At 44.4% G+C, this 15,167-nt stretch overlaps 1 protein-coding gene across 7 annotated transcripts in view; it reads left to right on the top strand.

The window, feature by feature from the left end:
* The window catches only part of plod3 (procollagen-lysine,2-oxoglutarate 5-dioxygenase 3), a 46,294-nt gene that overhangs the window by 11,351 nt on the left and 19,776 nt on the right, over nt 1-15,167 (top strand). For 5 of the 7 annotated variants that reach the window (XM_023966056.1, XM_023966059.1, XM_023966058.1 and 2 more), the window contains 9 exons: nt 2,727-2,818; nt 2,903-3,039; nt 3,184-3,347; nt 3,416-3,528; nt 3,605-3,668; nt 5,078-5,175; nt 5,265-5,366; nt 5,440-5,571; nt 5,636-5,757. In XM_023966056.1, the coding sequence (XP_023821824.1) occupies nt 2,727-2,818; nt 2,903-3,039; nt 3,184-3,347; nt 3,416-3,528; nt 3,605-3,668; nt 5,078-5,175; nt 5,265-5,366; nt 5,440-5,571; nt 5,636-5,757 (1,024 nt within the window). Of the gene's footprint in view, nt 1-2,265; nt 2,607-2,726; nt 2,819-2,902; nt 3,040-3,183; nt 3,348-3,415; nt 3,529-3,604; nt 3,669-5,077; nt 5,176-5,264; nt 5,367-5,439; nt 5,572-5,635; nt 5,758-15,167 lie in introns of those variants that run through there. The other 2 variants (XM_023966053.1, XM_023966054.1) reach the window with 2 other exon arrangements.

The following is a 15,167-nucleotide window of genomic DNA, read 5'->3' as shown; positions in this document are numbered from 1 at the left end:
TGCAAGTTCTGTGACGTCACAGACCCAAACAGAACCGAGCTGAAATCAGAAAAAGTCGAAGCAAGATGAAGCTGCTTCCTAACTGGTTCCTTTCTCTCAGGAACCTTTGTTTTCCTTTCGTGTTTTCCCCCCTTCTTTCCTCTTTAGTAGATGGAAGTTTTGTTCCCCGTCAGATTCCTCCATCTTTCCCGTCAGCTTCCTCCAAGTTTCCCGTCAGTTTCCTCCAGGTTTCCTGTCAGTTTCCTCCAGGTTTCCTGGAACTAGTGTCCTTCATGTTTCCCTTGAGTTTCCTGGATCTTTCCCGTCAGTATCCTCCATCTATCCCGTCAGTTTCCTCCATCTATTCCGTCAGTTTCCTCCATCTATTCCGTCAGTTTCCTCCATCTTTCCCGTCAGTTTCCTCCATCTTTCCCGTCAGTTTCCTCCATCTATCCCGTCAGTTTCCTCCATCTTTCCCGTCAGTTTCCTCCATCTTTCCCGTCAGTTTCCTCCATCTATCCCGTCAGTTTCCTCCATCTTTCCCGTCAGTTTCCTGCATGTTTCCCGTCAGTTTCCTCCAAGTTTCCCGTCAGTTTCCTCCATCTTTCCCGTCAGTTTCCTCCATCTTTTCCGTCTGTTTCCTCCATCTTTCCCGTCAGTTTCCTCCATCTTTCCCGTCAGTTTCCTCCATCTTTCCCGTCAGTTTCATCCATCTTTCCCGTCAGTTTCCTCCATCTATCCCGTCAGTTTCCTCCATCTTTCCCGTCAGTTTCCTCCATCTATACCGTCAGTTTCCTACATCTATCCCATCAGTTTCCTCCATCTTTCCTGTCAGTTTCCTCCATCTATCCCGTCAGTTTCCTCCATCTTTTCCTGACAGTTTCCTGCATGTTTCCCGTCAGTTTCCTCCATCTTTCCCGTCAGTTTCCTCAATCTTTCCCGTCAGTTTCCTCCATCTATCCCGTCAGTTTCCTCCATCTTTCCCGTCAGTTTCCTCCATCTTTCCCGTCAGTTTCCTCCATCTTTCCCGTCAGTTTCCTCCATCTTTCCCGTCAGTTTCCTCCATCTTTCCCGTCAGTTTCCTACATCTATCCCGTCAGTTTCCTCCATCTTTCCTGTCAGTTTCCTCCATCTATCCCGTCAGTTTCCTCCATCTTTTCCTGACAGTTTCCTGCATGTTTCCCGTCAGTTTCCTCCATCTTTCCCGTCAGTTTCCTCAATCTTTCCCGTCAGTTTCCTCCATCTATCCCGTCAGTTTCCTCCATCTTTCCCGTCAGTTTCCTCCATCTTTCCCGTCAGTTTCCTCCATTTATCCCGTCAGTTTCCTCCATCTTTCCCGTCAGTTTCCTCCATCTATCCCGTCAGTTTCCTCCATCTTTCCCGTCAGTTTCCTCCATCTTTCCCGTCAGTTTCCTCCATCTTTCCCGTCAGTTTCCTCCATCTTTCCCGTCAGTTTCCTCCATCTTTCCCGTCAGTTTCCTCCATTTATCCCGTCAGTTTCCTCCATCTTTCCCGTCAGTTTCCTCCATCTATCCCGTCAGTTTCCTCCATCTATCCCGTCAGTTTCCTCCATCTTTCCCGTCAGTTTCCTCCATCTTTCCTGTCAGTTTCCTCCATCTATCCCGTCAGTTTCCTCCATCTTTTCCTGACAGTTTCCTGCATGTTTCCCGTCAGTTTCCTCCATCTTTCCCGTCAGTTTCCTCAATCTTTCCCGTCAGTTTCCTCCATCTATCCCGTCAGTTTCCTCCATCTTTCCCGTCAGTTTCCTCCATCTTTCCCGTCAGTTTCCTCCATTTATCCCGTCAGTTTCCTCCATCTTTCCCGTCAGTTTCCTCCATCTATCCCGTCAGTTTCCTCCATCTTTCCCGTCAGTTTCCTCCATCTTTCCCGTCAGTTTCCTCCATCTTTCCCGTCAGTTTCCTCCATCTTTCCCGTCAGTTTCCTCCATCTTTCCCGTCAGTTTCCTCCATTTATCCCGTCAGTTTCCTCCATTTATCCCGTCAGTTTCCTCCATCTTTCCCGTCAGTTTCCTCCATCTATCCCGTCAGTTTCCTCCATCTTTCCCGTCAGTTTCCTCCATCTTTCCCGTCAGTTTCCTCCATCTTTCCCGTCAGTTTCCTCCATCTTTCCCGTCAGTTTCCTCCATCTTTCCCGTCAGTTTCCTCCATTTATCCCGTCAGTTTCCTCCATCTTTCCCGTCAGTTTCCTCCATCTATCCCGTCAGTTTCCTCCATCTATCCCGTCAGTTTCCTCCATCTTTCCCGTCAGTTTCCTCCATCTTTCCTGTCAGTTTCCTCCATCTATCCCGTCAGTTTCCTCCATCTTTTCCTGACAGTTTCCTGCATGTTTCCCGTCAGTTTCCTGCATGTTTCCCGTCAGTTTCCTCCATCTTTCCCGTCAGTTTCCTCCAAGTTTCCTGGACGTCTCCTGTCAGTTTTATCCTCTGGTGTTTTTCCTCACCGTTCTTTTCCGTGTTCTCTTGAGTTTTTGGTTTTCGGTTCCTGTCTGGGTCTCAGCCCCTCCTGAGGCTCCTAAGGAGCAGAAGGAGGTTTTTGCTCCTCCTCCTCCTCTGACCTTCCTCAGGAATGTGACCCTGGATGTTTCAGGGTTGAACTCGAGGACTTGCGGTGGGTTTCAGTCGAGCTCGGGCTGATGTTTCGGGTCCACCAGAACCTGCAGCCGGATCTCAAGAGCCTTTTATGGACCCGGTTCTGGTGATTGATCTCTGATCAGCTGATCTTCTGCAGAGAACCTGCTGGTCATCACCGCAGCGACCGAGGAGACGGACGGCTTCAGGCGCTTCATGAGGACGGCCCGAGAGTTCAACTACAAAGTCCAGGTAACGTGCACGCGCACATGCACGCTGGTGAGCGATGGAGCTCTCGTGGCTTACAGAAGTTCTGCTGATGGCGGTTCTGTACAGGTTCTGGGTCTGGGGGAGGACTGGCGCGGTGGAGACGTGGCTCGGACGGTGGGGGGCGGGCAGAAGGTCAGGTGGTTGAAGAAGGAGCTGCTCAAACACTCGGAGGAGGCGGAGCTTGTGATCATGTTCGTGGACAGGTAACCCCCCCTCCGTCTGATCTGGTTCTTTTGTGTTGTGTCTGCTAAACCGGACTAGCACACCTGAGGGGGCGGGGCCACCACCGTCAGTGGTCCGGGTCGCTCTGACGCGGTCAGATCCAAACAGGAAGTGTGTCTCTGCAGCTACGACGTGGTCCTCGCCGCCGGTCCGGGGGAGCTGCTCGCCAAGTTCTCCCGTCTGGGTCACAGGGTGGTGTTCTCCGCCGAGGGCTTCTGCTGGCCCGACCAGCGCCTGGCCTCCAAGTACCCCCAGGTGCATTCTGGGAAGCGTTACCTGAACTCTGGAGGTGAGGGGCGTGTCTGTGGGGTGGGGGAGGGGTGGCTGCAGGGGCTGACGGCGGCGTGGTGTCTTCAGGGTTCATTGGCTTCGCGGCGGACCTCAGCGCCATCGTCCAGCAGTGGACGCTCAAAGACGATGACGACGACCAGCTGTTCTACACCAGGATCTACCTGGACCGGAACCAGAGGGTAACCCAGACCCCGCCCCACTGCACGGGCCACGCCCACCCCGCCTCTGCCTCGCTCACCCCTCTTTTCTTCTCAGAACAAGTTCAACATCACTCTGGACCACCGATCCCAGATCTTCCAGAACCTGAACGGAGCCATCGGTGAGACGGGGGAGGGGTCCGATTTAGGGTTGGGCCGATGGACGATATCATCGTCCATCGTGATGGGTGACTGACATCCCGATGGAGAGACCACCATCGTGATGCCACGCCCCCGCCACGTTGCGCGTCGACACCATAAGCCGCGGTTACATGTACAAAATATCTTGATGGGATCAATGGTCGGATTAGAATCCAACCGTGTAGATGGGCCCAGAAAAATGTTTTCAGAATATAAAAACGTTCACTAAGGTCACAATTTCGGTCGGAATAAATCATTCGCACATGCGCAGTATTCGCACATGCGCAGTTTGAAAACCGGAAGGGGATACAACTTCCGCCGAGCGGCTTTTTTTCCAAACTTTATTGAAGGTAACAATTCAATACAAAACGATAACAGCACCGAGCGGCTATATACATTGACATGTCAGCTCGGTAAAATACGAGATGATCTTCTAAACGTGCTTTTAATAATGTTACGGTTATTATGAAACACCTGTTCGCTCATCATTTGAATTTTAATCCGTGTGGTCAGTGCTTTTTCTGAACGAAGCCAGGATTAGCAGTATGCTAACACGGGCTAACAACATTAGCTTTGGGTGGCGCTGCATCCTGTGAATAACATCAGCCTTTATTTAGTCGGGACACGACTGGAAACACAAATCCACGTGATTGTTTAAACGGTTTCTAAGGACTGAGCGACATTTCTGCTTTGAAGCTCAAACCGCTGTGTGTGCAGACGATCCGAGCTGTGCTCAGACACACTTTTAGACCCGGTTCTGAGTTTGATAGCTCGTCCCCCTAGAGCTGCGGGACGGATCGCAGTCTTAAATCTCCCACACATACCGCTGATGTACCCCCCCCCCCCCCCCTTCCCATCAAACACAAAGCTGTAAATCCGCGCTCCGCCGGTCCACTCCGCCAGTTAAGTGCAGGAGCGGACTACTTCTTTTCTATCTTGCTTGTTACTTTTTTTGTTAAAGTCACTTCCCTCAGTTTTATACTGGATCATCGCGGATTAACCATTAGTTGGGAAATAAAATGAAAGAAGCAAAATAACGAATAGCAGTTATATAAGAACGAAAAATGTAAAAATACCCCCCCCCCCCCCCCGACGATGTCATCGTCCATCCCGATGGTTGACAGCAAACATCGTCAACGGCCAATTTAGGGGACATCGCCCAACCCTAGTCCGATTGTTTCCGAATAAAGCTAACGAACGTCGTCGTCCAGTCAACCGTCCTTCAAGCTAACAGAAGCAGTTTCACAATAAAAGCCATTCTGACTGAAGGAATCGAGTCTAGATGAAACTTATTTTGAAAAACCAAGCAGAACTGTTTCCTCTGAAAACTGTGACGGTTCCGAGTTTCAGGAACTTTGACCTCTAAAAATGGCGACCTTCTGCTCCTCAGACGAGGTGGTCCTGAAGTTTGAGAAGGGGCGGGCCCGAGTGAGGAACGTGGCCTACGACACGCTGCCTGTGGTCATCCACGGGAACGGACCCACCAAGGTAGAACCTGGGCCCGGTTGGGCTTTTGTCGCAGGCGGGTTTTTTTTGGCTGGTTTCCATGGTGATGAGCGGCGGTCATGTGATCACAGCTGCAGCTGAACTACCTGGGAAACTACGTTCCCACGGCGTGGACCTACGAGAACGGCTGCGGCGTCTGTGACATCGACCTGCGGCTCTTTGACGACACACCTGTACGTACCGACCCTGATGATGTCACAGCAGAGGGGGCGGGGCAGAAACCTGTGTGTTTGTGTGTGTGTTCAGGACGAGCAGATGCCGCTGGTCCACCTCGCCGTCTTCATCGAACACCCCACCCCCTTCATGGAGGAGTTCCTGGAGCGGCTGACCACGCTCAACTACCCCCACAGCAGGCTCCGCCTCTTCATCCACAACAACGTAAGCACACACACACCTGCAGTCCCCCCCCCACTGGGTTCTGACGGTTCCGCTGGTTCTGCAGGTGGTTTACCACGAGCAGCACATCCAGAACTTCTGGCTGCGCCACAAGAATCTGTTCCCAAACGCCCTGCTGGTCGGACCCGAGGAGAACCTGGAGGAAAACCAAGCCAGAACCATGGCCATGTGAGTCCAGAACCACTGTGTCCACACAGAACCTGCAGGGTGCTGGAGAACCTCAACCCCCCCCCCCCCCCCCGTAGAGATGTGTGTGCCTGTTTGTGTATCATTGTGTGTAACTGTGTGTGTATCATTGTGTGTAACTGTGTGTGTATTATTGTGTGTAACTGTGTGTGTATCATTGTGTGTAACTGTGTGTGTATCATTGTGTGTAACTGTGTGTGTATCATTGTGTGTAACTGTGTGTATCATTGTGTGTAACTGTGTGTGTATTATTGTGTGTAACTGTGTGTATCATTGTGTGTAACTGTGTGTGTATCATTGTGTGTAACTGTGTGTGTGTAACTGTGTGTGTATCATTGTGTGTAACTGTGTGTGTATCATTGTGTGTAACTGTGTGTGTATCATTGTGTGTGTGTGTGTGTCATTGTGTGTGTGTATCATTGTGTGTAACTGTGTGTGTATCATTGTGTGTAACTGTGTGTGTATCATTGTGTGTGTGTGTGTGTCATTGTGTGTGTGTATCATTGTGTGTAACTGTGTGTGTATCATTGTGTGTAACTGTGTGTATCATTGTGTGAAACTGTGTGTGTATTATTGTGTGTAACTGTGTGTGTATCATTGTGTGTGTGTATCATCGTGTGTAACTGTGTGTGTATCATTGTGTGTAACTGTGTGTGTATCATTGTGTGTAACTGTGTGTGTATCATTGTGTGTAACTGTGTGTGTATCATTGTGTGTAACTGTGTGTGTGTATCATTGTGTGTAACTGTGTGTGTGTCATTGTGTGTAACTGTGTGTGTATCATTGTGTGTAACTGTGTGTGTATCATTGTGTGTGTGTATCATTGTGTGTAACTGTGTGTGTATCATTGTGTGTAACTGTGTGTGTATCATTGTGTGTAACTGTGTGTGTATCATTGTGTGTAACTGTGTGTGTGTCATTGTGTGTAACTGTGTGTGTGTATCATTGTGTGTAACTGTGTGTGTGTCATTGTGTGTAACTGTGTGTGTATCATTGTGTGTAACTGTGTGTGTGTCATTGTGTGTAACTGTGTGTGTGTCATTGTGTGTAACTGTGTGTGTATCATTGTGTGTAACTGTGTGTGTGTCATTGTGTGTAACTGTGTGTGTATCATTGTGTGTAACTGTGTGTGTATCATTGTGTGTGTGTATCATTGTGTGTAACTGTGTGTATCATTGTGTGTGTGTATCATTGTGTGTAACTGTGTGTGTATCATTGTGTGTAACTGTGTGTGTATCATTGTGTGTAACTGTGTGTGTATCATTGTGTGTGTGTATCATTGTGTGTAACTGTGGTTGTGTCATTGTGTGTAACTGTGTGTGTGTATCATTGTGTGTAACTGTGTGTGTGTCATTGTGTGTAACTGTGTGTGTATCATTGTGTGTAACTGTGTGTGTATCATTGTGTGTAACTGTGTGTGTATCATTGTGTGTAACTGTGTGTGTGTCATTGTGTGTAACTGTGTGTGTATCATTGTGTGTAACTGTGTGTGTGTCATTGTGTGTAACTGTGTGTGTATCATTGTGTGTAACATTGTGTGTGTGTGTGTGTGTAACTGCGTGTATCATTGTGTGTGTGTGTGTCATTGTGTGTAACTGTGTGTGTATCATTGTGTGTAACTGTGTGTGTGTCATTGTGTGTAACTGTGTGTGTGTAACTGTGTGTGTGTATCATTGTGTGTAACTGTGTGTGTATCATTGTGTGTAACTGTGTGTGTATCATTGTGTGTAACTGTGTGTGTGTCATTGTGTGTAACTGTGTGTGTATCATTGTGTGTAACATTGTGTGTGTGTGTGTGTGTAACTGCGTGTATCATTGTGTGTGTGTGTGTGTCATTGTGTGTAACTGTGTGTGTATCATTGTGTGTAACTGTGTGTGTGTCATTGTGTGTAACTGTGTGTGTGTCATTGTGTGTAACTGTGTGTGTGTATCATTGTGTGTAACTGTGTGTATCATTGTGTGTAACTGTGTGTATCATTGTGTGTAACTGTGTGTGTATCATTGTGTGTAACTGTGTGTGTGTCATTGTGTGTAACTGTGTGTGTGTCATTGTGTGTAACTGTGTGTGTATCATTGTGTGTAACTGTGTGTGTGTCATTGTGTGTAACTGTGTGTGTATCATTGTGTGTAACTGTGTGTGTATCATTGTGTGTGTGTATCATTGTGTGTAACTGTGTGTATCATTGTGTGTGTGTATCATTGTGTGTAACTGTGTGTGTATCATTGTGTGTAACTGTGTGTGTATCATTGTGTGTAACTGTGTGTGTATCATTGTGTGTGTGTATCATTGTGTGTAACTGTGTGTGTATCATTGTGTGTAACTGTGGTTGTGTCATTGTGTGTAACTGTGTGTGTGTATCATTGTGTGTAACTGTGTGTGTGTCATTGTGTGTAACTGTGTGTGTATCATTGTGTGTAACTGTGTGTGTATCATTGTGTGTAACTGTGTGTGTGTCATTGTGTGTAACTGTGTGTGTGTCATTGTGTGTAACTGTGTGTGTATCATTGTGTGTAACATTGTGTGTGTGTGTGTGTGTAACTGCGTGTATCATTGTGTGTGTGTGTGTCATTGTGTGTAACTGTGTGTGTACTTCTATTCCGATGAGGACCTGAACTTGAATACACACAGACTTATGGGGACCAAGTTTACCGTGGGGACAAAAATGTAGGTCCCCACGGGGAGGATCTTACCACTAGCTTCAGAATGACCCACAACCCCTCCCCTATCATTTTCTCTTATGTCCCCAGGGAGAGACTTTTTGGGACTAAATCTGTGTTTGTGTGTTTTCATGCGCCCCTTCAGGATACACTGTGGTACTGCAGTCCCCTAGAAGACTTATGCGCGGGAAGCGTGTATCACTTATCGCTCCATCACTAACCCCCACTAGTGGTCAAAAGTGGTATTGCAAAACCCTCAATTTACATCAACATATTTATTTTGTATTCATTTAAAACAAGCTTTAAAAACTAATTTGAGGAAAATGAATGGAATTGTATCTACAGGTGCATTAGGTCAGTGATCTGCATGGATCACGAGCCACGGTTTGGCTGCAGATTGCTCTTCAAAAACTAAATCATACGTTTTCATCTTATTTTGTCGTGTTTTTTCCCCCTTTTTACTGATCAAAAAATGATCATCATTTTGTGATTTGTTGCTCCCTTAATTGCATCTTTGTAATGACTCAGGTGCATAGATGTTGCATAGATCATCTGTGATATCACATAAATACAAATCTTGTTTCTTTGTAATGCGATGTATATGCATTCATTAATACTACAAAATCATACAGTAAAGCTTATATTTTAGAGTCAGTTGAAAATTTAAAGTCTCAAACTCTTCATTTGAAATAATATTGCTTCAAAGGTTGGACAAAATATAGACTAAATTTAGACCAATATTTATAGTTATTACGCCCTTCCTGGCACAGCCTTTTATTTGACCATTTCCTTATTTACTGAAAATGCTTTTAAAGCTTTGGCCAATTGAAAAGTACAGTGTTTTATCTAAAAGAAAACAGCATACTGTTAATGATGACTGTACAGCACTACCAAATGTCAAATCTGTAATGTTATCTTCTTTTGGCCTCCATTTTTTAAAAACTTATTGTAAAATCCACAGAACGATGCCAGGCATATCCTAAAAAAGATTTAATCTTTTTGTGGAGTTTATCAGTGACCTCCAGGAATGGAGCAACTTGTGGCAAAGTATGACATCACAGGTTTTCAAATGTTATATAAAAATTCAAAATGGCCTCTACCAACACAGAATATCTTGCATAAAATATTCTTATGAGGTCTAAGAAAACTTACTTTTCTTTAATGTTGACATTTGTTAAAGTTCTGCCATCTTGTAAATTCACAGATAGGATTGAGTGACCTACAAAACCTTTCACAAAAGTTGCTGTAACCTTTAAATTTTTGACAACTTCACAAGGTTGATCTGCTAACAACTTTGACCTTGGGGTTTTTGAAAGATAAATTGCTTATAACCCTCTAACACCAGAGCTTTACCTCAAGCTTTTACATTCTTTTGACTACCATAACTCTTCAACCGATGACGCAAATAACATAATTCTAGCAAATTATGAAGTGTGTGCAAAGCTGCATTTCTCCGCATCAGCTCACATGAACGTTCAAAGATTTACTGCATGTCAAAAAGCGTTTGATTTTTTAGATTTTGCCGGCAACAACTCAAGTGTTGGAGGGTTAAAGGTGGTGAATTGTCCTGTAAAAACATCACAGGGCACGGTTTGTTAGCCATAGCGTTGTGTAAGCTAAATCTTGCACATCCCGCTGGAATAGGCTGAAGCATCCCTGTGACCCCATCTGAAGTGGCTTCATTAAATGCATTAAGCAGTTTGTAAGAGATGTGAAAATTTTAAAATAGAAGACGCGAGACAAGATGCCATGACTAATTTTCAAGACATGGAAAGTATGGTTTAGCAGCAACATATCCAGTACAGTCATGACACAAACATGGGGTCAAAGCAACTAAGTGGGCTATGGACTTTTGATCAAGCTGACCTATAACTCCACATTGTTTCATAGCTTCAACATCTTTATTAGGTCTGTATACTATTTGATTGCGTTAGGCCTCATAAGCCATCAGGGAGGTCTGTAACTCTCACTTGTGGGTGACCTTTAAACAAATACCAATGGAGGTGGGAACATAAAGTCTACTTGAATCATTTTCTCCACCTCTGTTGTCTCTGCTGTTGTTTAGAGCTGTGGTCACAATGTCTCTGGTGTCTGTTGTGGCACCAATCCCTGAACCAGTTGGTGGACACTGGAAGTAAGGGATGCCGTGAATCTGAAGAATGAGTCCTACCAAGCCTGGCTGGCTTGTGGAAGTCCAAAAGCAGCTGACAGGTGCCGGCAGTCTAAGTGAGCTGCGGCCCGGGCTGTTGTGGAAGCAAAAACCAATCCTTGTAAGAGTTTGGTGAGGCCATGGAGAATGCCTCAATGAGTTTCTGGCAAACCATCCGGCGCCTCAGGAGAGGAAAGCAGTGTTCTGCAGGCACCACAGTACCACTGGAGTGAAAAAATAAGGGGTAAAGATTCTCCCTTCTAAAAAGGATAGTTCAAACTACCGGGGAATTATATGCCTCAGCCTCCCTGGGAAAGCCTATGCCAGGTCACTGGATAGGATAGTTTGGTCGATAGTGGTTTCTTTCCTGTTCGTTCCTCCATAAAGTGCTGGAGGTTTTGTGGGAGTTCACTCATGCATGCTTGGTGGATTTGGAGAAGGCGCCTGACTGCATCCTCAGTGGTGTTCTGTGGAGGTTACTCTGTAATTATGGGGTCCAGGGAACCTTCCTGAGGGCTGTCCGGCCTCAGTATAACCAGAGCAGGAGCTTTGTTCACATAGCTGGCAGTAGGTCAGCTATGTGGTTTGTTGTGGTGAAGAGAGAGCTGAGCCAGAAAGCAAAGCTCTCATTTTAGCAGTCAATCTTCAAATCTTCATTCCAGTACCCACCTATAGTCACTAGTTATGAGTCATGACCAAAAATTTTAGGTCCAGAATACAAGCAGAAAAAATTGAGCTGAGGCAGAATTGTAGAACACATCATATACATTTTCTGCAGATGAAGCATCAAGGTCATTCTGAGAGGTTCATTACTGTGGTGTGGTAACAGAGACTACAGCAACACTGTTGAACACATTGTGAGACCAGATGGAAACACAACTGATATCCATCTCTTTTCTCTTGAGGAAATCTGTAGCATCTGTCTAACCTGAAAAGATTGTATTCTCCAGGCAGGAACCAGCAGGCTGATTGCCAATTTCATTCAACAGCTTTTTCAACAGATTTTCAAGATGTTTAATTAACATTTGATGTTTTCCAGTCAGGTTTTAGACCCCATCATAGCACAGAAACTGCTCTTATCAAGGTAACCAACGACATCCGCCTGAACACTGATGATGGCAAAGTCACTGTCTTAATCCTGCTAGACCTGAGCGCTGCCTTTGATACTGTTGATCATGGGATCCTTTTGCACAGACTCCAAGACTGGGTTGGCATCTCTGGATCTGCCCTAAGTTGGCTCAAGTCTTATCTGGAAGACAGGAAATACTTTGTTGAAATTGAGAGTTGTGTCTCAGACTACATGGCCTTGACTTGTGGTGTGCCCCAGGGATCGATCCTGGGACCCCTTCTGTTCAACCTTTACATGCTGCCACTAGTGCAGTTAATACGCAGCAATAACATATCTTATCACAACTATGCAGATGATACTCAGATCTATGTGTCACTGACAACAGGTGAATATGGGCCAGTGGATTCACTCAGCCACTGCCTCCAACAGATCAGTGCGTGGATGCAGAACAACTTTCTCCAGCTAAACTCAAACAAGACCCAAGTTATTATTTTTGGCCCACAGAAACAAAGAGAAAGTGTCAGCAGCTACCTTCATTCTCTGTCTCTTAAACCCTCAAATCAAGTCAGAAATCTAGGGGTAATCATGGACTCTGACCTGAACTTTAACAGCCATATCAAGTCAGTAACATCAGCGGCATTTTATCATCTGAAAAACATTGCCAAAATCAAAAACATAATCTCAAAGCGAGACCTGGAGATACTTATTCATGCATTTGTCTCCAGCAGGTTAGACTACTGTAACGGCCTGCTCACCGGCCTGTCCAAACGAGCTGTAAAACAGCTTCAGTACATCCAGAATGCTGCTGCTCGAGTCCTGACCAGAACCAGGAAGTATGATCACATTAGTCCTGTGCTCAGGTCTCTGCACTGGCTCCCTGTACCTCAAAGAATAGACTTCAAAGCAGCTCTGCTTGTGTACAAGTCTCTCCATGGCCGAGCACCAAAGTACATCTCTGACATGTTAGTGCCATATGAACCATCTCGTACTCTGAGGACCTCAGGGGCCGGCCTCCTGTTGATGCCCAGAGTCAGAACTAAACAAGGGGAATCAGCGTTTCAATATTCTGCAGCTAAAATCTGGAACAGCCTCCCTGAAGTCGTAAGACAGGCCTCTTCTGTGTTCATGTTCAAATCTAGACTTAAAACATTTCTGTTTAGCCGTATATGACTGAAAGGTCCTACCTGCACTTTTCTTTCCTTTCCTTCCTTTATTTTTAAATCAATTTTCAATATTTTTTTTTTTTTTCTTTTAAAGTAAATTTTACGTTGATTATTTCTATGATGTATTGTGATTTTAATGCATTTTTCTGTTTTGTGAAGCACCTTGAATTACTTTGTGTACGAATTGTGCTATACAAATAAACTTGCCTTGCCTTGCCTTGCCTAATTAGCCTCCGAGTCTTCTCCGTGCACTTGGGATTTAAGTTGAAGGACCTTAGTGACATTGATGTCAGAACTAGTCATTTGTTGAACTTCATTGCTTTCTGCAATATTTAAAAATTATGTCTGATAAACTGTTAAACCACATTGAATCTTATATTATTTTTACAATTAAATTAGATTTTTTTCCCTTCACACGGCACTATCCATCTCAGTTGAGCTTTGCATGTCCCCACGTTTTTTAGCACCCCTCCAAATTGTGTCCTTGTTTTCTCATTAAGTAAGCAGAATAAGGTTTGCTTTGTTTACATTTTTTAAATTTAAATTAGTTGGTTTATTTGGCTACCTTTAGCTTATTGTTTTTTTCCCTCCTTTTTCAAGATTCATTCCTGATGCACACCCAAACCCTGACATTCTATGTCCCCACTTGGACATAACCACATCCAAAACCTATTTGAGTTTTTGTCCCACACATCATATAACTTACTTAAATCTTTATTACATCCACATTAACTTGGCCATCTTAAGCATTGTAGCTAATAGGGTTTTCCCTCCTTTTCTGAGGAGTCAGTTCGGATGCATACACAGACCCTGACATTTTGTGTCCCCACTAAGACTATACCACTTTTAACTTTGCAGACCTATTGTAGTTTTTGTCCCACATATTGTTTTTTCATGAGTGGAACTTCAATAACCTACCTAAATATGTGTTGCATCCAGATTTAGCTAATTTACAAGCAATAATCTGGCTAATTTAAGCATTGTGGCTAATCCATTTTTCCCTCATTTTCTCAGTAGTCAGTTCTGGTGCATACACAGACCCTGACATTTAGTGTCCCCACTAAGACTATACCACTTTTAATTTTGTGCACCAATCCAAGTTTTTGCCCCACATAGACATCTTTCCAAAAATGGAACTTTAAATAACTTGCTTAAATATGAGTTACATTCAGATTTCATGAATTTGATGAAGCCTTAATCTGTCTATTTTAAGCGCTGTAGCTAATCAGTTTTTCCCTCCTTTTCTAAATAGCTACACATGGTGAATACACAGACCCTAGCATTTTGTGTCTACTTCTCGAACTCAAATTACCATGTCAACCTTTAAGATATGGTTCTGTTTTATTGTTTGTACTGTGATGTTTAATTGTGTGTTACACTAAAGGAGGGCTCTTTATAAGCAACTTAATATGCTTTCATGCAATTTAATTCAATACAGGTTATTTTTTCAATACTTTAAAAATGCTGGATTGCTGGAAACAGAACAGCGTTGTGCAGTTGTGCAGCACATTTGTAATAAGTTTCAGAGTAGAACAGTTTTGATGTACTGTCTCTATTATTTATGTAGCCAGACTAAAAACAAAAGTGTGCAGAGATAAATTGAATAAAGCAAATGTTAGAATATCAAGTGCAGCTACAACTGGATGGATGAAGGTTGACACTAGTTCCAACCCTAGTCTGTAGGGTAGTCAGTCCTGCATGTTTTCAATATGACTCTTCTTCAACACAGGTTGCTTCAACCCCTTAACACCAGAGATGTCGTTGGTCACACCTCAATAAAATTTCTTTTGACATACTGTAATATTTTATTGTTTATGCGATCACCATGAATCAACTGAATCTGGTGTGGGGAAAATCGGCTTTTCATACCAGCTTTGCACCATTTGTAAAGTGTTTTGTCACAGCGCAAAGGTGCTTTTCTCTACAACTGAATCAGCTAATTTACCTAGATCCCATAAGCACTTCACTACTGTGAAGAGCTGCATATCAGCGCAAGACTTCTTTTTCCCACTCCAGAACCCACTAGAATTACACTAACTGCGTCAACGGTTGAAGAGTTACGGTAGTCAAAAAAATATAAACTGTTTGGAGCTAAAGCCCTGGTGTAAAAGGATGAATCTGTGAATGGGGAACGCTGCGTTTTTCAGATATCCTTGCCTACTAACAGTTATTATTCATCACCAAGTGTCTGGAACGGCTGCTCCTGGGACACATCAAAGACTCCCTTCCTCCAACCTTCGTCCCCGACCAGTTTGCTTAGAAAGCAAACAGATCAACGGACGATACTTTATCCATCACCATCCACACTGCGCTGAGCCACCTGGAACACAGAGACACCTACGCCAGGGTGCTC

This window comes from Oryzias latipes, chromosome 18 (genome assembly GCF_002234675.1).
Source record: "Oryzias latipes chromosome 18, ASM223467v1".
NCBI classification, from domain to species: Eukaryota; Metazoa; Chordata; class Actinopteri; order Beloniformes; family Adrianichthyidae; genus Oryzias; species Oryzias latipes.
Note: the sequence above shows the minus strand (reverse complement) of the source record. Positions and strands in the feature narration are given on the sequence as shown.